Source organism: Charadrius vociferus, unplaced genomic scaffold, assembly GCF_000708025.1.
Source record: "Charadrius vociferus isolate BGI_N301 unplaced genomic scaffold, ASM70802v2 scaffold49, whole genome shotgun sequence".
In the NCBI taxonomy this organism is placed as follows: Eukaryota; Metazoa; Chordata; class Aves; order Charadriiformes; family Charadriidae; genus Charadrius; species Charadrius vociferus.
Window position 1 is genome coordinate 4,107,960 of NW_009661375.1, and position 22,451 is coordinate 4,130,410.

Genomic DNA, 22,451 nt, shown 5'->3' on the forward strand with positions numbered 1-22,451 from the left:
CTCTTCCAGGGGGACCAGGGAAACGCAGCATGCTCACGCGTCTGTTCCCGAACAGATCAAACCACCGTAACAAAAGGAACACTTCCTCTTTCTTCAAAAAAGAGCCACATCAAATCCCTTCCTCCCAGTGACCCTTCTCCCACAGCATTCGTTTAGCATCAGCCTGAGGACACTGCAGTATTTGAAAGAAAGGTACAGAAAATCTCCCAGTGTTCCTATTTTCTTCCCCAGAAAAGTCCTTTCTCCCTGTTCTGATTTTTAGGGAAAAATTTCCTAAGCGCCTTTTGCGGACCAATTGTTTCAGTACAAAAGTTCAGCGCAGGATTAATATGCTACAAGCCTTGAAGATGTCCTTGATAGGACGAGGGGGAATGGCTTCCAACTGGAAGAAGGGATGTTTAGATTAAACATTAGGAAGAAATTTTTCCCTGTGCGGGTGGTGAGCCCCTGGGGCAGGTTGCCCCGAGAAGCCGCGGCTGCCCCATCCCTGGAGGTGTTCAAGGCCAGGTTGGACAGGGCTTGGAGCAACCTGGGCTGGTGGGAGGTGTCCCTGCCCAGGGCAGGGGGGTTGGGACGAGATGATCTTCAAGGTCCCTTCCAACCCAAACCATTCTATGATTCTATGTACCACTGTGAATGCTCATTGATACCCAGAGAAAATGAAAGGCAAATAAAGCAGGACTTTGCAATGCCTGAAGCCTTTAATGCAATCAAATCTCCAAGACTGATTTTACAACAAGTCATAATCAGGCACGTGAAGCACCCCACAATTCTCAGGCTGGGGAGAGAGCCCTTATGTACTATTAAAATTTCAGACCTGCTCAGTACTGGTAGAAGCACAGACACTCCAGACAGAGCCTTTGATAGAGCTTGACAGAGCAGCATCCAAGAAACGGATGCGTTTCCTACATGTTCTAGTCAGGTCCCAAAGGGCAAAGGAGACACTTGATTTCCAGCAGTCAAAGATCTCAGCAAAACAGGGTGAATGGAGAAAAAAAAAAACCACCAGGAGATAACTCAGCGGATGAGGTACGGTGCTGTTCGCCTGTGAAGCTCTTCTGGGAATGTGTTTCGGTTTTGCTTCATGAAAAGGAGACGGATTGCTAGTTGCCTGAAGCTCCCTTTATCAGCTGAAGTTTTGCCAATAAATCTTCCATGCAGGAAACCCAAGCCCGCAGGATCAAGTTGCTCAGAAGTCATCAGCTTATATTCTGACAAACTGAGGTTAAATGCTCTACGCCCTTCACAAACCAAATTAAAGGCAGAGTAAGGAAAGGTCTTTTTTGGAGAACCAATGTGACAGCCGTGCAATTCAAGGGCAAGCTAAAAACCAGACTGTCGACCAAGGTTAGTGGACCTGATCTGGCCAAAAATCCCCTCTGCTTTCAAGCTACCTGCTTGGCATATCGCTTCCAAGAGGTCAAAAAATAACAGCCCGTCTCACCCATTCAGGAATCCTGGTGGCAAGGACATGTGTTTTCTAAAGACAAGACGGGGAGTCTGAGTCAGATGAGAGTCACCACCGTCATCCCTGGCAGAAGAAGGAGCTGCGGGAAGGCTGATAGTAAGGGCAGAAGGATCATGTCTCTAATCACTTCACGGGTATCGGGTAAGCCTGACCTGCTGGATCATGATGGGGAGCAATTAACTGTGTAAGCAGTCAAACATCCAGAGCTGCTGTCTCGGTTGAAGTCCTTTTGCGCAAAACATTAACAGCATCCTGGGCCGAGCTGGAAAAAACCCAAACCTCTAAATCCCCGGCACCAGCATGCAAAACAGCTGTTCGTTCCTCCTCTGATGCAAAAGAAGCCTTGGGAGACACCAGAGTAAATAAGCATGCCTGGTTCTTGCAAAGCAGAAGGTAGTTGGCTGTGTGCGCGGTGGACAAACACCTCCCGGACCCACCCCAGGGAGATCCAGGCAGAAGGAAGAACGTCCCTCCCTGCCCATTCTCGTGGGCAGATTGCTGGGGTTGAAGGGGCTTTTCAGTGCACACTGGAAGTACCGGGGTAGAAAATGACATTTTCCTCTCAATACCCAGGAAATCAGGTGTTGTTTTTTTTTAAAGCAAACAAAAAGTACAAATAATCCTTGTTGGCACCCTGAGCACAGAAGTAATGCAGAGCTTGCACTGCTCTTGCTCAAATCCTCAATGACCCAACTTGCTGCCAAAACTTGGACACAGCACTTCAGTCCCAACCCCTTTGATCTGTCAAAGCCAACACAAACACATGCTCTCCTCTTGGGCTCTGGTGATTGTCCTCTTCTGAGGCTGCTCTCAGCTCTGACCACCCTCTTGCCGTAACTCTCAGAGGTCCTTTCTCTCTGCTGTCTCCACAGGACTCTCACCCACTGGACAATCTTCTCACACGAACAGCTTGAAACCCAAGCGAAAAAAAAATAACAGACAGCTACACATGAAAAGGGAGTGCAGGAAACCTGACCTCTGCACCCCCTCCAGCTTGAATAGCACGACTGTTTTTGTAGGCTTCGTGGGAAAGGAATTTTAAGGAGATCTGAGGAACAGTGAGTTTTGCAAGCAGCTCCCTCCAAATGTCAAGAGAACATCAGGAGAACGCGCAAACTTGTTTGAAATCCAGCAACCAGGCACTAAGAAGGTGTGTGAGCCAACTGGAGGTAGAAGAGCATCCTTAAAAGCCAACGAAGGCTTAAAAGATCTGCAGCTCAAGGATGGATCGTAAAGGACCATGAATGCAAAGACAAGGAGCGTTTGCTTCATGTGAACCAGAAGAACGTGCCAGCACGCAATGCAGAGATGGTGAGACTGCTGACCCTCCAGAATACAACAGTTGTCATGCTCCCTGACGGCATCAGCAATGGATGCCAGGAGAGTGTCACAACAACAGATGAGAGGCCAGAATGAGACTTCAGCTGTGTGAACAGACTGGAACGGCTGCGTGTCTTAGTGACGTTACAGAAAAAGGATCTGTGGATCTGCCCAGACCGGAGTCTCTCTCAGTACCCCTCTTTCTGTTGAATAGCTGAGTCTAACCCATTTCTAACCAAGTCACTGTGTTCAAGGCTAAGTTTAGGTTCAGGCAGATCCAGTAACCTATCACTTTGTAAAGTTGAGAATACATTCAAGGACAATCAAATGAATTAAGCGAGCCATGAAAGTGCTGCCAAGCAGCTCCTTGGCTATTAGATTTAACAGAATAAGCAAAACCAGTGTTAAAATAGTCTCACTTAAAAACTTCCTGCTTCACATCCCTCTTGTTTTCAAACACACATAAAAGTGATTGCCTTTTATTGCTGAAAGGAATGCATAAGAGAAGGACGTTTCCATTGCAAAACCTCGTATCAAAGAGGGATGAAAGCTCCAGTAAAAGTTAATACTCATCCCGAATTTCAAGAGTATAGTCATTAATTCCCCCTTTTAATGCACATATAACAGCAAACCATCAAGCCGTTTCCAGGTGGACAGTGAGGTCTGCCCAAGGGAGCGATGCTAGGTTGGCTGCATTACCCTGCGTTCCCCCATGCCTCCTAACGCCTGTAACGCACCTCCAACACCGAGCCCACAGCCACCACGTCCCAGACCCCGGCTTCTTCGTGTCCTCTCCTCAGCTGGGGAGAAACATTCAATACCTACCCACGCTTCCCTGCTCTTCAGCTGCGGTGGAAGGAACCCACAAATGTCTCCGACTAATCTTCTGAGGCTACTGCAATATTTGCACCAAATCTTTAGAGATCTTGGGATGACGGATGCGAATAATATTTAGCATGTACTAAAGGCATTTTCTGCCAAGACATATATCAATAATTTACAGAATTACAATTAGCCTGCAAGTAAGTACAGGAAGATCAGTAAAATAAGCACTTAACAATATAATGAAGGTGACAACACTAAATTTACTATGCATCAATCAGTCTTTTTAATCTCTGTTACAAGCATTTATTATTAAAGAAATATGAAGCTACAATGACACAGATGTGAAACCAAGTCACCCACGGAAGACACTAAACCCCAAGGTTGTGTTACCATAGATGGCACTAGCGAGGTCAGAATTAACAGTGTGAAACGACTGTTCATTTAGAAATAGGCACTTGTGCATCAAAGTATCGATTTATTGCTTTTCCTTATTACCTGTGTAATGTTTAAAGATGGATTCTGCTTTACTCATCGTGGACCACCGTACAGATGAGGACTTGCACAGCACAATTCCCTTGCAGCCGCAGCTGAATCTGCTGGCTGCAGACATCCCCAGTCTGAACTGCGAGACCAGACTGTCTGAGACGTTCACAGGGCTGTACTGAATTATTAATACCTGTCTGGTATCACATTACATGTCAGAAGTCAGAGGCACCTTTTGGATATTCTCCTACCCCACTGCAGAAGAAACAATACTTGAAATCAGAGAGGGGGTGATCCACCCCACTCCCATAACGCTTAGCAGAGCAATCCAGACGCATCCCAACCAGCTCTCTGCTATCTCAGGGGAAAGCTGATATGACAAGGCTTCTTCCCCCTGAAAGAAAATAGTGCTACCCACTTGCAAATCACCTAATGAGTTGTTTAAAGAGCGGCCAAAAGCTTTAAAGAAGCAGTTATGTTGCTCCTAGATGTGGGGAAAACAGAACCATAGAATGGTTTAAGTTGGAAGGCACCTGGAAGGTCATCTAGTCCCCCCCCCCCTGCCATGGGCAGGGACACCTCCCACCAGCCCAGGTTGCTCCAAGCCCCGTCCAACCCGGCCCTGAACACCTCCAGGGATGGGGCAGCCACAGCTTCTCTGGGCAACGTGGGACAGGGGCTCACCACCCGCACAGGGAAAAATTTCTTCTTAATATCTAATCTAAGTCTCCCTTCTTCCAGTTTGAAGCCATTCCCCCTCGTCCTATCACTACATGCCCTTGTAAAAAGTCCTTCCCCAGCCCTCCTGTAGACCCCCTTTAGGTACTGGAAGGCTGCTACAAGGTCTCGCCAGAGACCTCCTTTGATATGAATTTTCTTTCTACTTCCAAGTCTTGCTGAGCATTGTCAGGTGAACGGTGGCTTTACTCTTCTCTAGGCTGAATTCACTCAGTGCTCCATTTATTTCACAGGGCCACAGCAAAGTTTAATTAGGTCCTTTTGAGATACTTTTAGGATTTCTGGATGGAAATCATTAGGAGTGCCCGCATTATACAAAGAACAGGGTCAGCATGATGAAGTGGCGAGCAGGAATACTAATTCTGAGCAATGTCTGACCAGGTGAATACTTGAAGACAAGGCTCATTTCTGAGCTGGAATGTGGGCTCCGAGCAAAGTGCCGCAAAACAGCTCCACACCGAACATGGGGAAAAAACACAACTATTTTTCCAGAAGAACGCTCAACTTGATACTATCGTGTTTAAATTCTGCAAAGTTAGGTCACAGAAAATAAAATGGGATAATGAAGAGTAACCAAAGAAAACCAAACTCCAAACCAACTCCTTTCTGTAGGTAAAGGCAAACTAAAAGTTGAAAAAAATGCAAAAACTATTTAATGACTACGAGTTTTACACAACTCCTAACCAAGTGAGCAGAACCAAACAAGAAATCACATCCCTAACAACTCACGGGCAAAACACGAACTCTGTAGCTGAATGAACAACATGAAAACCTGCACCTCAAACTTTTTGGCTGCAACACCAAAGACACATTTCAGAAACCTGTTCTTCAAGGTTTTAACATTTCACTTGTAATAGCACTTTCTCTTTTGGACAAATACTTGCAATCCAAACTGTACAACTTCACTTTGAGAAAGGGATGAGATTTATCTGAATACAGTAAGGTAATCATCAACTTGTTGCAAACATTTCAAGAAAATTCACTTGATTCAGTGACAAAAACAATTTAGTCTTCTGTAATCAGATTAAGCACAGCCACAGCACAATCATTTTATTTGTCAATTCTTGCACTTGAGGCACGATGATATACCTGCAAAACTACAGTTCTACTGAGCAATGAATTAAATTGTTTCATGCATTGTTGCCAGCATACCTGAACTTTACTCGCTACTCCATTTCCCATAAGATGCCCCACAGACATGCCAAGCCTCTAACGCAGTTTAAAAATCTAGTTTAGAACTGCCAGAGAAGTTTTCATTGCTTGCCATAAAAGTTTATGCTGTCTTCAGTTCTACAACAGACACAGAAGGCTGATACGCAGTGGAGAACCTGGGAACTCTGAACTTTGCATCCCTGAGCAACAAGAGGGGTACAGCTTTCGCTACACCTATCACTAGTGTTGGAAGCTTAAAAGGCTCACAGTGATCTCACCACCATTGCTGCTATCGGGGTAAGAAGTATTATTAGTTTAGGGTTTAAAATTATACTGTCAGTCTAGGGACTTAGATATATACCTCATTTTAATGAAAGGTGACATCAAAGCCACATGTGAATTATAAAAGTCTCTCCTCTCCCTGCCCCAGTCTAACCACGCACAGAGCACCAAGGCTGCAAAAAGATTACCATTACTCCATATGTAATGTAGTCAATACAGAGAAAAACTACAATTCCCATAGAAACAAATCCTAAAACATCCCCCCAGCAGTTCTCCAGTAAATGTGTCACAGAAAGGATGCTATTGGGGTGATGCAGCGTAAGTGTTTCACAGGCTACTTTATCACTTATTCAAGGCTTTTCCCCTCTGATTAGTGGGGTCACCCTACAGCTACACCGACTAAAGCACAGATGTGCTACACAGATGTGGCAAGGTAAGATGGGAGCTCCCACTATATGAACAGTCACCCAACAAACAGATAACTGAGGGCCTCCTTGCTTTTCCTTCAAGGCAAGTGTACACAAAGGCATTAAAACTGGCTTGGGCACGTTTATACATGCTGCCGTCCCATCTGACACAAATGAAGTGACAAATGTTCACAGATTTTGTAAGAGGTATGAAGAATCTCAGCTCCACGGACTCCCATTGCTCTGAATATGCAGATGCATGAAAACGCCTCAAAAACCCTTCCTGTTTCTAAGCTACTGATGCAGACCCATTTTAGACAGCCATTTCTGCTCTAAATAAATTACACTGATTGTACTTTTCGGTGTTTCTCTACTCCTGTCACTCTTAAAACTCTGTACTTTGATTACTATGATGACCATTACGTACTTGCAAAGTGTTAGTAATCTTTATGCAGGGTCTCTCAGAAGGAAACTGCACTTACATTCCTAAGCTCAGTTTGTTTCATGCTCTAGTAAAACTTAGATAAAACCACACTTACTTCATCTCTATAAAGAGGACTTGTATAATACATGATATCCATCGCGCTGCTGTTCAGCATATCTCGTAAACCTCGTACTTTATCTGGAGTAATGGAGTCCACAGTGTCTGAAAAATAAAAGACTTGAGTTATGCGCAGGAGAATGATAAAACCCAAACAAGGCACGTGCAGAGAACATGGCACGGAACTTCTGTGGACAATTTTCCAGACTGCAGCTGCTGGAACAGCAAAAGAACCAGTAAGTAATGTACCTCCATCGAGGGTAAGTTTTGATCTCCATTCAACCGGGAGAAATTCAACATGCGTTGCAAGATTGGAAAAATACTTTTCTTCTACTTTTCTTGCAGTATCTCGCATCCTATAAAAAAGAAAAAAAGAAAAAATTCCTGTAAAGACTACTGTTGGTGCTCTTATCAAATAAAGCCAACGCATCCAGGAACAACGCGTTTCTCGCATTACTACATTTCAAGTATGCACTGCATGCTTACTTACATGGGTAATTACCTCAACTTCATGCTTTTTTTTATAAAGTACTTAAATTCTCATATAATGAAAAATTGTGTGCATTACATGCTCAAAAGTGTTTGAAAAACTTTAAGTATATTACAGTATGGGCTTAATATAACCCACTTAAATTAATTTGAAAGATATCTGTTAACTTTGGTGGGTTTGGGGTAGAATGTGACTGAAAATTAAGAATTTTACCACTGCCTTGAAATCTTGTATCCACTTAGATCAACAATTTAAGACTAGTATGCAAGGAAGATAATTCAGTGCTTTTAGATGCAAAGAAAACTATTAAAAATATTGCTTGAGAAGTCAGAATTTGATTTTAATTTCACATATCAAATTGGAAGGCTTGAGAGTTCTCAGAGTGAGAAATAGGATCATTTATCAGCGTTTCAACTTGCAGTAGCAGACGGACAGGGTAACTGTCCTTTTGAAAGTCTTTTCATTTTTAAATCACATCTGAACACGAACATTGAGGCACCTCTCTCAGGGCATGCAAGAAACTTAAAGTACCTAAAAACCAAAGTATATTTGACCCTCTCTGCTGTTTGGAGGAGAAGGGGAATAATGGTATGTTATATTATTTTTAAAATGCTGCTTTACTAGTGTTGTGTGAAAGACTGATCAGCAAAAAATGAACCAGCAAGAAATTATACAAGCTAGTAAAATATCCAAGCATTCTATCAAACACATTCAGCAACCAAACAGAGAAAGCATTATATTTTCCTTTCTTTCCTTTACACGAATCTCAGTTCCCAACAGCATTAGCATTTTTGAAGATGAGCATGACAAACTAAATCTGACCGAGGGGCAGCAGTGCTGGGTTTCCAGCAGCTGGTTCCCAGTTCCAAACATCAGAGGGTTTTTTCTCTCTGAGACAAAGCCCAGACTTTCAACACGTTGGGTTTCTTTTTTCATATTTTCAAAGCAAACCCCTTTTAATGATTGCTACAACCAAAGGCATGGTGACATTAATCTCCTGTCTGTACTTCTCCCAGTCTGAATGGAGTTTAGTAAGTTTAACCCCTTAGCTGAGACACTTCCCTTGAATACATTCATAGAATCATAGAATGGTTTAGGTTGGAAGGGACCTTGAAGATCATTGAGTTCCAACCCCCCTGCCCTGGGCAGGGACATCTCCCACTAGACCAGGTTGCTCAAAGACCCATCCAACCTGGCCTTGAACACCTCCAGGGATGGGGCAGCCACAGCTTCTCTGGGCAACCTGGGACAGTGCCTTACCATCCTCAAAATGAAAAATTTCTTCCTAATGTTTAATCTAAACCTGCCTTCTTCCAGTTTGAAGCCATTCCCCCTCATCCTGTCACTACATGCCCTTGTAAAAAGTCCCTCCCCAGCTCTCCTGGAGGGCCCCTTTAGCTACGGGAAGGCCGCAATAAGGTCTCCCCGGAACCTTCTCTTCTCCAGGCTGAACAGCCCCAACTCCTCACAGCAGAGGTGCTCCAGCCCTCAGATCATCCTCATGGCCTCCTCTGGACCCGCTCCAACAGGTCTATGATTTATAGAATCATAGAATGGTTTAGGTTGGAAGGGACCTTACAGACCACCCAGTTCCAACCCCCCTGCCAAGGCCCAAACTGACCTGGCCTCGCAAAGCACAGAACAACCCTCCTCACCACCACCCCACACAACATGCCTCTGAGGACACTTATTCGAGAGCCCAACTTGAGCCACACAGAATTTCTAGATTATCAAGAAGATAAAAAATTGAGTAAATACATGAACACTCCTGGAGTCCCTGAGTAACCAAAAGAGAAACACACCTGTCTGACCACCATCAGATGACTACTAGCACAAGGAAATGTAGGGACCTAAAATCTAAATGAATACTCTTTGGAAATGCTAACAATTCTCTGGTATTGCCAAAGCAGCTTAACTTTCCCTGCATGAAGGAGGATGGCGGCCAGGTAAGATGAACTCAGAAACAATAAGTTTAGCAGGAACCCAGCCAAGCAGCAAGCTAAAGCTGCTGGGCTTCAAAGCAGTAAAGCATAGAAATGTTGTATGAACAAAGAACAGAATTCTACACAGCAACAAGTGAATGAACTGGTAAATAACCTGGTCATAACAGTGCAGGAAAAATCATCCGAAGTATTTACATATCAGTAAGCTGTAAGCATTATGAAGAAATAGCTATTAGAGCTATTGACATCCCCATCTTCAAATGTGACAGCTACAGAGTTTCTTCCTGTTCGAAAGGGTCCAGGTCTTGCTAAACCTATTCACTGGCAAACTGACACAGAAGGTTTTTATAACTAAAAGTCTCCTTTCTAAATCTAGTTATATGAGTTTGGAAAAACCAGTGCAGCCTAACAATTCTGTGACAGCTTTTGGGAAAAGCTTCAAGTCACCACTCCTAGAAGCTGTGCCAGCTTTGTGTCACAGACTCATAAAATTATAGAATGGTTTGGGTTGGAATGGACCTTAGAGATCATCCAGTTCCAACCCCCCTGCCCTGGGCAGGGACACCTCCCACCAGACCAGGTCACTCAAGGCCCCATCCAACCTGGCCTTGAACACCTCCAGGGATGGGGCAGCCACAGCTTCTCTGGACAACCTGGGACAGTGTCTCACCACCCTCAGAGTGAAAAATGTCTTCCTGATCTCTAAGCTAAACCTGCCTTCTTCCAGTTTGCAGCCATTCCCCCTTATCCTATCACTACATGCCCTTGTAAAAAGTCCCTCCCCAGCTTTCCTGTAGGTGCCCTTCTGATACTAGAAGGCTGCTCTAAGGTCTCCCTGGAGCCTTCTCTTCTGCAGGCTGAACACCCCCAACTCTCTTAGCCTGTCCTCACAGCAGTGGTGCTCCAGCCCTTGGATCATCTTCGTGGCCCTCCCCTGGACCTGCTCCAACAGGTCCATGTCCTTTTTGTGCTGAGGACTCCAAAGCTGGATGCAGTACTCCAGGTGGGGTCACACCAGAGGGGAGTGTCCTTACCTAAAATTTTGTGAAATGCAAAACCTAATTTTACTCAGATCTGGAGGGCTCTCCCTCCCATCAACTGAGGTTGTGCATGGTCCTGCCTCTGGCAGAATAGTCCCAAACTTCTACTAGAGTGGATTGTGGACATACATTTAAAAGCACTCGGGTACATCAGAAAACCAAAAGCCAACTCTGTGCCCATCTTCCTTATGCCTGACAAAATACATTCCAGTAGAAGTTCACAAAAGGTCTTTTTCAACAAATTTTTGTTAACTGCTGCATCCCCGATGTCAAATCAGGTGCACAGCGATTGCATTTCTCGGTGTTTCAAGCGTGCTCTCCCCTGCAATACACGGCATTGCACACTAACCTTATGAAGCTGCTCAATACTACAAACCACTGACTGGAGTTTTGCAGATTACAAACTATGTAGTTACGAAAACATTTCTTTTTTCTGCCTTCCACTAAATTTCCTGAGGCAATCCAGTTCAGTGTTACCAGCCAAATACTGTCAGAGGTGCAATTATTCTCTCCCTTGTTATTTTCCAGCAGCAATGTCACACCAATCTCCTTATCACAAGAATCATGAAGGCATTAAAACACACCAGCAGAACAATGCCCAACGCAACCCATCTCATTTACAGCGAATGGCACTATTCAACATCTCCCACTGATTTTGATCAACAATTTTATATTAAAAATTCTAATAAAAATTGTGGTGTAATTGCCAAGCAATGTGGCTACGCTTACAGACCTACAATACACGTGCTTATCTGTTTTGCTATAAAGTCTTTTTTTCCGCCCTTCTTCTGGCTTTTTTAAAAATAAATATTTTGAGCTGTTTTATTAGATGGCAAGTCCCTCTATTCACTTGCCAAATTAACACCAACTGAAGTGATAAATCCTCATTTAAACAGGCAGAGAATTCTTCTCCTTTCCAATACAAATGGATGTTGAAATATCGACCCCAGAGCAACAATTACTCAAATCTGTACATCAACACACACAGTAACAACTAAAATTTATTATGTTTCTAAGAAAAAAAATCACTCAGGTGCAGATGTAATGCATACCTTAGAAAGCATTTTGACATATTGCTATTTTCCATGCAAGAAGTAATGGCCTGAAAATAGATACTTTGAGACTCACCATAAATAAAATGTGTTTGGCTGCCTTTCTCTGATCAAAATAATAAATAATAAACCCATATTTTCACAGGTATACATCCTTGCTTAAGCGAGTATATTCCAGAGATATGTTAACATATTTACGATTATTGCTGTTTTTTTTTTTAATCTTACGCTACTAATTTTACTCTTGTGGAGCAATCAAAAATACTACATTAAAAACTGGAGAGTTACAAACAAGTTAGCCTCAGCTAGTTCGCAAATTTTATAAAATGACCTTGATAGCTGGTAACAGCAAAATGCCTGAAGGCTTGAAGATGTTACTCATTTTATTCCCAAGTCATCTTTGCACTCTCTTCCATCAGATGATCCACAGCTAAGAAAAAGGGAATGTTTTTTAATTTAAAAAGCATTACAGCGCCAACTTACACTGAACTCTTCATTTCAGAGATAGGGCAATGGGATGTCCCCACAAAAAAACCTAAACTCTCACTACTGCCTGCAAACCCGTGTGGGTCCATTCCTGGATTTTGCTCACACAACAGGCAAAAGATTCTCCAAAGCATTCCCCAACTGCTTCCACCACGCCAGAGTTCCCTAAATGGAGGGCAGCACTCACCGCCTCTTTGAGGAAATAATACTACGAGTTATTGAGGAAACTCAGGGCTGGCTTGAGCTAATTTTGGTAAGTCGAAGTGAGAGTAGCGAGCATGAGTAATGAAAATCGAGATCTGCTCAAGCCAGAGGAACTGAAAGGCAGGTTGTTTTCAGACGCTTAACCACGCTGCAGGAAACTCAAGTCTGACTCTAGGCGGATTTCAAACAGCAACTGCAAGACACAAGTCACCTTCTGGAAGGTGTCCCTGTCCATGGCAGCGGGTTGGAACTAGATGATCTTTAAGGTCCCTTCCAACCCAAACCATTCTATGATTCTACCACTGTTCTTCAGAGATTCATCTGCTCTCAGACAAGACACCAGACCACTGCTCTGGGGCATAGAATCATTCAGGCTGGAAAGGACCCTTAAGATCATTGATTCCAAGCATAAACCTAACACCGCCAAGTCCACCACTACATTATGTCCTTAAGTGCCACATCTACACGTCTTTTAAAGACCTCCAGGGATGGGGACTCAACCGCTTCCCTGGGGAGCCTGTTCACTTTTGGACTACCATCGGCTTGTGTGCACCCTCTCAGCCTAGGAGGCAACAGGTTTGTGAAATATCTTTTTTAAATGAGTCTGCTGAGTCTGTAACAAGAAGAGGACATACATAATCCTGTGCGCGGGCTTTAGTACTTGCAAAATTTGTAGCAAATGGATTTGCTCCAGGCTTGGACAGACTTTGACAGATTTATGGAAGGAGAGGAGAAATGTATGCAGACTCATTTAACGTCGCAAGAAAGATGGAAATTCTAGCATGCAGACAAAGTAAGCACCGTCGTGATTCACACTTCATCCTTTTCAAGGATAACAGGACTCTGCATGATTAAAGGAACTCAAGTCACTCGGTTACTTGATGATGGGAACTCCGAGACAAGCCTGCGGAGATCCAGGTGCTCCAAGCGCCAGTGCCTCCCTCTCCAGCATCGCTTTCCAAATGGCGGCAAGCTTGCCCCTTGGTGAGATGCTGGCTTTGGTATAAAGCAGATAAGGCGTTCCCTGTTGCTGTTGTCATCCCTTGCATCCTCACCACTCACTCCCATCTTCCAGAGGGGGTTCCAGTTTTTTGGACCAACTGCAATGATGCAGTTTACAATGGGACCGTACAGAAAGTTGTGCTGGTGTGGGCAGGGAAAGGGAAGCACTGGGCAGAAATAAGGACTGGGAAGGGGGGGGGAACAGGAATCGGAACGGATCTAGAGATACATCTAAGCCCTAAACAGGCTGTTACAGTTTCCGCAGTCCTGTGTTAGGTAATTAATAAACGTACACAAAAAGAGCTCTTATGAAAGTATTTAATGCCCTAACTATCACCTTTGACTTCTTGGGCTGAACTTCTCATTTAGCTTGCAAGACAAGCTCAAGTTGAAACCTGTAAGATAATTTTCACCATTTGGATACTTAATTTCAGAAGAACGTGCAATTAGCAGCGAAAAATGGAAAACAATTATGTAATACGTATTTAACGCAACATAAGCATTTAAATGGAAAACAAGCAAAACTACCAAATCTCTGGAAAGAGAAATATAGGAAAAATTTTCCAGGAAATCTTGACTGAAGCAGCACATATTTAATGCACTGAAAGGCCTCTGAGAGGCTCTGCACTCCGTAAGGGCTTGCGTACCACTGGAAATTTACCAAAATAGTTATTCTGAAGTAATTATTGTAATGATAATCCACAATTAAAATGCTTTCTAATGGGACTTGCAATAAAAATGTAATTGGTGATTATGGAACGCCAAGAGGATGTTGCTTGTGCAGACAGCAATTTTTGTGCTATGAGCAGCAGCAGAGGCAAATACAATTTTCGAATCAAAACAGGAGATTCAGACGGAGGCAGACAGATACCAACTTTAGGGTTAGAGCAGCTAAGAAGCGTCACAACATTACAGCTACTATGGAAATACACAGAACAGTTACTCCATTCAATTTTCAAGCACAGGAGCTGATGAAATTTAGAGGGCCAGCCTAAAGGTCTGACCTTTTCCAACAGGATATTTTTAGAGGAGGTTGGAAACATGGAGAGTAACATTCCTAAATTCTATCTGATATATGTAAGAAACCCCATGCCATAATCTAGAACCACAAGTTCAATAAAAGCAGAGATTAGGCTTCAGTGAAAAAATATTCCAAATAACACTATGAAGGCGTGTACAGTAAAATAAAAGGATATCCCAAAAATGATTTTTTTTTTTAAAGTTAACATTGTACCTTACCAGAAACCTATTAATGCCAGAATACTGTATCTGATGGCAAACAAAAGCCCCCTCCAATTAAGTACATTACGCCATAATATCTTAGTTTATATTGCACAGAAATACAGCATATACTATCTTCTTCCTTAAATAGTCATCCCTATGCTACCGAAGCGGCTCACAGCACATTATTCTGTTCACGTTAGGTCAGCTGAATCACCCTTCCAGCATGGAGGAGGTACTGTCTCTTCCCAGACGAGTTCTGCAGTTAATGTCAGCCCCGACAGGAGCAGCTTGTTGTACCAGCTGCCGTGCTACATTTAGATAATAAATGTGTTTAACTACACTGCGAAGAAACCAAATGATGTCACATCTACCAAAGACCTGTTCATTCAAGCATCGATAAAGCGCACCTTTTCCATTTACCTACTTACAGGGCACCCTGCGACCACAGCATCTAACCACATTAATGATTAGATTGAACTCCATTCCTTAATGAAATTAGCGCGTATAATTTGAGATTAGCCTGGAAGCAGAGTTCTGCTTTCCCCTCTGTAACCAACAGGATCTGCCTAATGATGCAGATGCATCGCGTGAGCTGCACCGCTTTCTTCTCGAGGTGGTAACCTGAGGACAGAGCGTAGCAAATGAGCTCTGGTAGGGTCTCTCACCAGCCTGGGTTACAGTCAGAGCATTCCAGGTCTGAGTCATATGCTCTATTTTTGCACTTTTTCTGTCTTTTTCTTTCTTTTCAGACCACTTGTTGAAGGGTGGCTACGGTTTTGTCCTATGAACTGAAGTGTTGCTCTCACACAGGTTGAAATAAATGCAAAAGTTTTAGCCCAGGGTAGATTGAACCCCCTCCAAGCAGCAACAAAAAAACGTACACGGCAAAGACAAAACGTCCAGGACAGGCTTTTTGTGGATGGGAGAAAGGGAAGGCACTCAAGCAAGGATTCCCTTCTGGAGATGCCAGAGTCCCGCCACGCACCACATCAAAAAAAAAAAGCAAGATACCATGCAGTTTGCCTCATCCAACCTCCCTCGTCGCTGTTCTCTCCCCATCCGTGCCCCAGGGTCCACAGAGAGGACTGCTGGCACTCTTCAGAGGAGCTTGTCCTGCCAGATGTCCTGGGGCCTAAACCAAAAGGAACCTTCTATTCCTAAAGGAAACACACAACACCGACCCCAGGGTTCCCACACCAGCACATGTATATCACAAGTGACACCCAAGTCCTTCAAAGCTGCACAGTGGTGAGCTCTGAGGGCTAGAGAGTGCCTTCTGCATCTGCTGGTGGTACCCAGATACTGATGAGGGAAGAAAAGAGTGGTGACACTGACGGGCAGACCTATGGCTTAAATTACTGACAGCACAGTTGCAGCTACAGGGTTCCTACTAAAGAATGTGTATTTAAAAGGAAAAAAACCACTTAAGTCTTTTCTCCATAGCTTCTATTTTCACGTATGAACAGTCAAAAAATATTTCTCCTTATCCATTCTGTTTTTCAAAAAGCAACATTGGACTCCCCTTTTCCCTAATGCAAAAGAATGTAAAAAAAAAATAATACTACACAGGCGTATTCATGGATAAAGGTGCTAACAGAAACTGCTACTACGGCTTGTGAGAGCTGCCATTATGCTGGCCTGGCAGACATTTCTTCCAAAATCTCTTCCTAGAACATATGGGATGGTCCTCACAGATAAGTTTTAAGCCATCAAAAAAAAAAAAAAAAAAGGACTTAAATCTAAAATGGTACTTTCATTTGCAGATTTTGTACAGAAACCACAATTTATGCCAATAATTAGCATTTTAAAAGGCTATGCAACACTGTCTGGTATTTCTTGAGGATATGAGCGAGGTTTACTGAAGCACAAAAAGTTTTCTTTCCCTTTTAGCCAAAAGATTTCACGTAATGGGCTGCCAATTAAAGCAGGACTTCTTATGGAATGAACACCTCTGCACTGTGTCCTGAGCTGAAGTTAATCCACCCATACAACCCTGTATGTGTGTTTCATGGAAAATGGAGTACAGAGAAAGAAAAAGCAGAAAACCTTAATGATTCCAAGGTGGAAGTTTTATTTCTCGTCGCTGTTAAAACAGCAACTTATATTTAGGGTATTTGCATTTCCAGTGTAATTGCTTCCACAAAAAGGTATGTTTTTACATTTATCTTTGGTAACTAACTATAGCTTTTTATCAAGGGCTAGGAATCCTTTTCTCTTTGTTTTTTATTGCTTGCTCTTAAAGAACAGGAGTTAAAGGGCAGGGAAGCGCCAGCGCAAGGGGAGCAGGGAGTAGCAGGTGGTTGCTTTGAGATGACAAATGACACTGCAGTGAAATCAAGAGGTCTACTCTACCACACCAGAGGACGCTGGAGTGGAACAACGAGCTGAACGAACACGAGAGACTGCTGACATGATGGCACGCACCACAGCGATGGCACCTACGCACTCACCTACGTTGCCAGTCTGGATTTAAAGAGGTTGACAAAACTCTTACCACAAAATCAGGGTTTGAGGGTTGGACTAGATGATCTCCAGAGGTCCCTTCCAACCCTAACAATTCTGTGAATTCTGTGAAATCAGCAATCCCAGCCCTACGCACACTTTCACGAGAGCCACTGGGTATGTCACTGTTTCTGTCAGCTTTGATGGAACGCAGAACTATTTGGGACACACATACTAAACCATCTGTGCAAAACTGATCTGCAATTAACACTTTTTAGTCTCTTCTTTCAGCTAATGAAGACATGCCTTAACACCACCCTGTCCTCCACAGTGCTGTCATCACTTTACAATTTCTTCTGATATGCGAAAAACTTTTCAGGTACAGCATTCTCAACAGCTCCGCAGTTTCTTTTGCCACTCACCAGCACCTTACGTGGCCTTCTGAATTAGCTCAGCTGTTAAATGAATCCTAGAATCATAGAATGGTTAGAGTTGGAAGGGACCTTCAAGACCCCCTCATTCCAACCCCCCTGCCATGGGCAGGGACACCTCCCACCAGCCCAGGTTGCTCCAAGCCCCGTCCAACCTGGCCTTGAACACCTCCAGGGATGGGGCAGCCACAGCTTCTCTGGGCAACCTGGGACAGTGTCTCACCACCCTCAGAGTGAAAAATGTCTTCCTGATCTCTTAGCTAAACCTGCTTTCTTCCAGTTTGCAGCCATTCCCCCTCATCCTATCACTACATGCCCTTGTAAAAAGTCCCTCCCCAGCTCTCCTCGAGCCCCTTTAGGGACTGGAAGGGGCTCTAAGGTCTCCCCGGAGCCTTCTCTTCTCCAGGCTGAACACCCCCAACTCTCTCAGCCTCTCCTCACAGCAGAGGTGCTCCAGCCCTCGGATCATTTTTGTGGCCTCCTCTGGACCCGCTCCAACAGGTCCATAAATGAAAAGACATTTGTCTTCACAAAAGACATTCAATGCAAAGACCCAGTAAGCTTTCAATCATGTTTTACTTTTCAACTGGCATCTGCGCACAGAATTCCATGAGCAGGCTCACAACAATAGCTTCCAGCTGCGTGAAGTAACTCTGTCCTGTTCGGAATGCTCACGTTCCTGCTAGCTCCCCCTTTCCCCTCTCTTACCAGTATGCACTTCACTTGCCCACCATTCTGACAACCAGCAGGAAGAATGGAGATTCCCCTTGATTTTGACCAAATGAAAAATCTCTCCCCGCTCAACAAATTTGCTGACCACAGCTGCTAGAAATTTATGGGCCAGTCCCCTGAACATCAGAAGTGCTGGTCAAGAGAAGAGAATATATCTTTGCTCTTCTTGCTCTTACGGCTTGCAGCTGCTCTAAGTCCATCCATCCAAAGTAACATAGAAAGTAGCGTACCCACAGTGTAACGACTAATGACACGGGGGAAGAGGAGGAGAAGGAAACAGGAGAAGATACAGCTTAAACCAAAGGAAGATACAGCTTAAACCAAACGGTCTGCTGTTATGTATAACGTTGAGCCTTATATTCAGGCTAGAGTTGGTACTGCAAATATTACGAAGCACTCACATAGCTGTATTTTTGATGATCCTTCCTTGGTCCATTTTCTGCCCAATACCATGCACAACAAACACAATGTGACTAGTCTGTGGTGGCTTGTCTTCTAACGTAGCTTCTTCTACATAGCCTCTATGTAGCCTTGTCCCACTACTTGAAGCTGTAGAAAAAACATTATCCTAGATCAGTTACATTCTGCGCAGTGCAACGGTCTCATATGTTGACAGAAGCTTGACTCGTCTCAGGCCAATACATTAAAGTATTCTGAAAATAAGATTATACATAAAGCAATAGCATGTATTTTTAAATATCTGCAATTTTAAACTCCCGACAGATTTAGCAACTAGGTGATATCAATTGTGTAAGTCAATGTATTAACAGGCCATTTCCACTGTAAAGATAACTAATTGTAGACATGTTTTTAAAAAGAACTTTTTAGAAAACAGTGGTATAATTGTCCATCCACTTTTACAACACAATATCCCTCTTCTGTGTGCCTCAATCATTAAACTCCTTTACTTCTCCACCTTACTTCCGCAGCATCTAAGGAACATGGAAATGATCTGGCCATAAAAAACTGAGAAGCATTGTCATTCTTTCTCTGACCCAGTTAAGAGAGTTGGTTGAAAAGTTTTACAATTTTTCATTTTGATGGGGAAAACCTATGCTTTATTTCAAGCTGACCCAACCTCAAATTTCCCCACGCGTTCTCCAGCTCAGTGGCCAAACCAAAAATCAATTCCCCAGGGCAAATACGGGTATTCTCTCAGTGTGCCGCAGATGGCTTGAGAAACCCACTGGCACAGCGTGTCTCCATCCCCCTCTAGTGACAGACCCACACAGAGGACCACAGCGGTGCAGCAGCGCTGGCTGCCCGGGAATCCAGCAAGCCCTTCGGATGGTCACGCAGAGGAAGGCAGCATCATTTCCCCACCACAAAAATCGAAGCAAACAACTTGGTTCGGTTTTAAGGAGGAGGAAAACACTACAAAAACACTAAGGGCAGTTTTTACGTAGGACAGGGTTTTTTTTTAAATCAAGTGGGCTTCTGTTTGATATTTCTCCCCCCAAACTGTTCAGGATGATCTCACTTATTTATTACCCACTATCCAAATCATGTTCTGGGTACAGAACACTTAATTTCTTCTGGAACTGAAGCATTGAATTATATTCATTCTTGGCAAACATTAATTAAGTATCCACCCAAGAGCCCTGTGGGGTAAGAGGGCATTAATTACAGAACACGGAGATTAAAGCCCAACCTATTACCTGATCTTGTCTCTTCAGAGACCAAGGAACAAAACAGCTGTGTACGTTCTTGTTTTTGTTTTTGTCCAGCAGTGCATAGAAGCACCACGACAGACAGGACAAGTTCCAATTTTCTAGGTTGGCAATAATCTTTTTGCTTGAGAGAGCCCATCCTCCCTTCCAACCACCTCACTGGCTTTGTAACTGGTAGTTCTGAGCTTGAATGAGCCTGGATTCCTACTGGAAATAATTTCTGTGGAAAAGCTTCACCATTCCTCTCAGTTCATATGTCTGTTTAATGAATGGGAAAAAAAGGCAAGAGGTGGTGAGAGGGGAAAGTATGATCGTGTATTTAGGGAATGCATCACAGTATGCAAGTACACAGCGGTACAGTTAAAATTGCAAAAAGCCTGTAATTCTTATATTGTAGATGTTAGACTCTGCCACTGGAATATTTTCATATACTTATTACGTAATGCTAACTGCTGCATCCGAAATAATAATAAAATATATAATAAAAATAAGTCATAGCCTATTCACATCTAGTTACAATTATGTACGACAACCTAAGGCACCTGACGTACTCTCCTGTAAAAACTGCAATGGCCAAAGGGGGCTGGTCACAGATGAAAACTTCAGACTTGAATTCTCCTTTTCGAGTTAAAACAACAAACTTAAAATACCGGTATTTACAATATTCTTGACAAACTCTGAGAAATATTACCTTTGGAAAACCCCAACTTTTGTGTAACAGTTCTTGCAATTTTAGATGTTGTTGCATCACTGTAAAGATACACTTCATCCACACTGTGCCAGTCCACATGGTTGCGACTCAACTTTAGACTATGAATAGCTGCAGCAAAAAGGAACAACATTTAATTTAGATGGGTAAAAAAAAAAAAAAAAAAAGCCTCTTCAAACACAGAGAGACGAGTAACTTACACATAGGTTAAAATCTAGAGCTCCGTTATACCTAAATCCGTATTACTTCTTACCTTGACAAGTTTTTTTTACATTTAGGATTAATCTGAGCAGGACAAGCAGCAGTTTGGAGACCACATCTGAGGACATTTAACATCATTCTCCTCCCACCCTCATTTTGGGATGATAGGTTTCCAAAATATTCCCTTCGCTAAAAACAACAACAAAAAAATGGGGCGGGGGGGAGGGAGCAGGGCAATTCATCCTGAAATATCGCAGGTTGGTGGGATGACCAGGGGGCTGCCCCATGCACTCCCATCACTAGAAAAAGAGCAATTTCACTCCTATCTTCTCTCTCCTATGCCCATAGAGCGAGGTCCCTGGGTTTGACTGTACACGGCAGTAACACAGAGGTTTTCAAGGCTCCATTACTAGAAGGCTCCGTTGCGTTTCCTTCCTTTCAGCAATACCTCGGGAGCTGGAAACGCAGTTCAATGAGAAAGCCTCTGACTGAGTAATTTCTGGCACAGAACAGAATCTAGCTCTTTCAAAAGCCACTAAGAGCTCCGGTGGTTTTTTGTTGGGGTTTTTTTTTTTTTTTTTTTTGTGCAGTTATTTTGTTTTCCAGATTTGGAACTGATTGAGCTCCGGGACCAACCTCATGACACACTGCCCGATTGCGGGGGTTAAGCAGAGCAGGCATGTTACAACGCGAGTCAGAATCTCTCAGCTAAGGCTTAGAGCTTGCTTGAGCCCAGCAGTACCACAGCTCGACTGCCGGTAATTCAGATTTCACCTAAGTTTGGAAATCTGCTGCTTAGGTCTCATCTAACGTGGGAGATGTAACAGCTGACAACAGCAATAACCCTGTGACAAAAAAAAAAAAAAAGAAAAAAAAAAAAGTGTTATTTAACTGTCATTGCTCTTGCTAAAAAGTCCAAAGTCACGGAAAACACCCAGAGGGGTTACTTTGTTGGGGTTTTTTTTGGTTTGTTTTTTTTTTTTCATAACAAGCGGAGCCCTCACCTGTCCCCTACTTGAAGCTGCTCAAATGAATTTTTTTATAGGCTTCTAAAAACATTCTGAGAAAGCGTAAGCCATTGCAAGTTCATATTTTAACTGCTACAGCACAAACCAACCATGTTAAGCGAGTCGTTCTGAGCTGCAGTAGCTTTTGTTTCTTTGCCAAGGCAGACCTGACACAGTCTGATGAAAAACTAAATGAAGTCTGCAAGAAACAAGGGGATTAGAAGAGGATTACCCTTTCTGTTACAATAAACAAGCGATTCACAAAAATTAACTAGAACTATATTGCAGTTTACACTGACAGAGCAAGAAGAGGAAAGTAAGTTAGCCTGACTTTGGAGACCAGACATGTCAGCTTAGGGTAACAACTGGCCAGAGAAAGAGGCAACTCAACGAACGTGCAAACTGATTTTTCATAAACATTCCTGCAGGCGCAGAGATGAATTCATGTCTAAAAATCTCAATTTAGAACTGGAGAAGGAAAGGAAATTCCCAGCGAAACTTCCTCTTTCATATTTGGAGACAATGCAACACACAGACTGTGACGTCCTCAGACAGACGCATAGTCCAGTGGCAAAGGCAAGGGACCTTCTTGCAGACGTCTC

At 43.3% G+C, this 22,451-nt stretch overlaps 1 protein-coding gene across 1 annotated transcript in view; it reads right to left on the minus strand.

Moving 5' to 3' along the window:
- DDHD1 (DDHD domain containing 1) overlaps positions 1 to 22,451 on the minus strand; it is a 105,654-nt gene that overhangs the window by 17,762 nt on the left and 65,441 nt on the right. The window contains exons 3-6 of the mRNA XM_009893950.1: positions 20,624 to 20,752; positions 18,664 to 18,811; positions 7,466 to 7,572; positions 7,215 to 7,321 (exon numbers count right to left, since the gene is read on the minus strand). Coding sequence (XP_009892252.1) covers positions 7,215 to 7,321; positions 7,466 to 7,572; positions 18,664 to 18,811; positions 20,624 to 20,752 — 491 coding nt within the window. The remainder of the gene's footprint in view (positions 1 to 7,214; positions 7,322 to 7,465; positions 7,573 to 18,663; positions 18,812 to 20,623; positions 20,753 to 22,451) is intronic.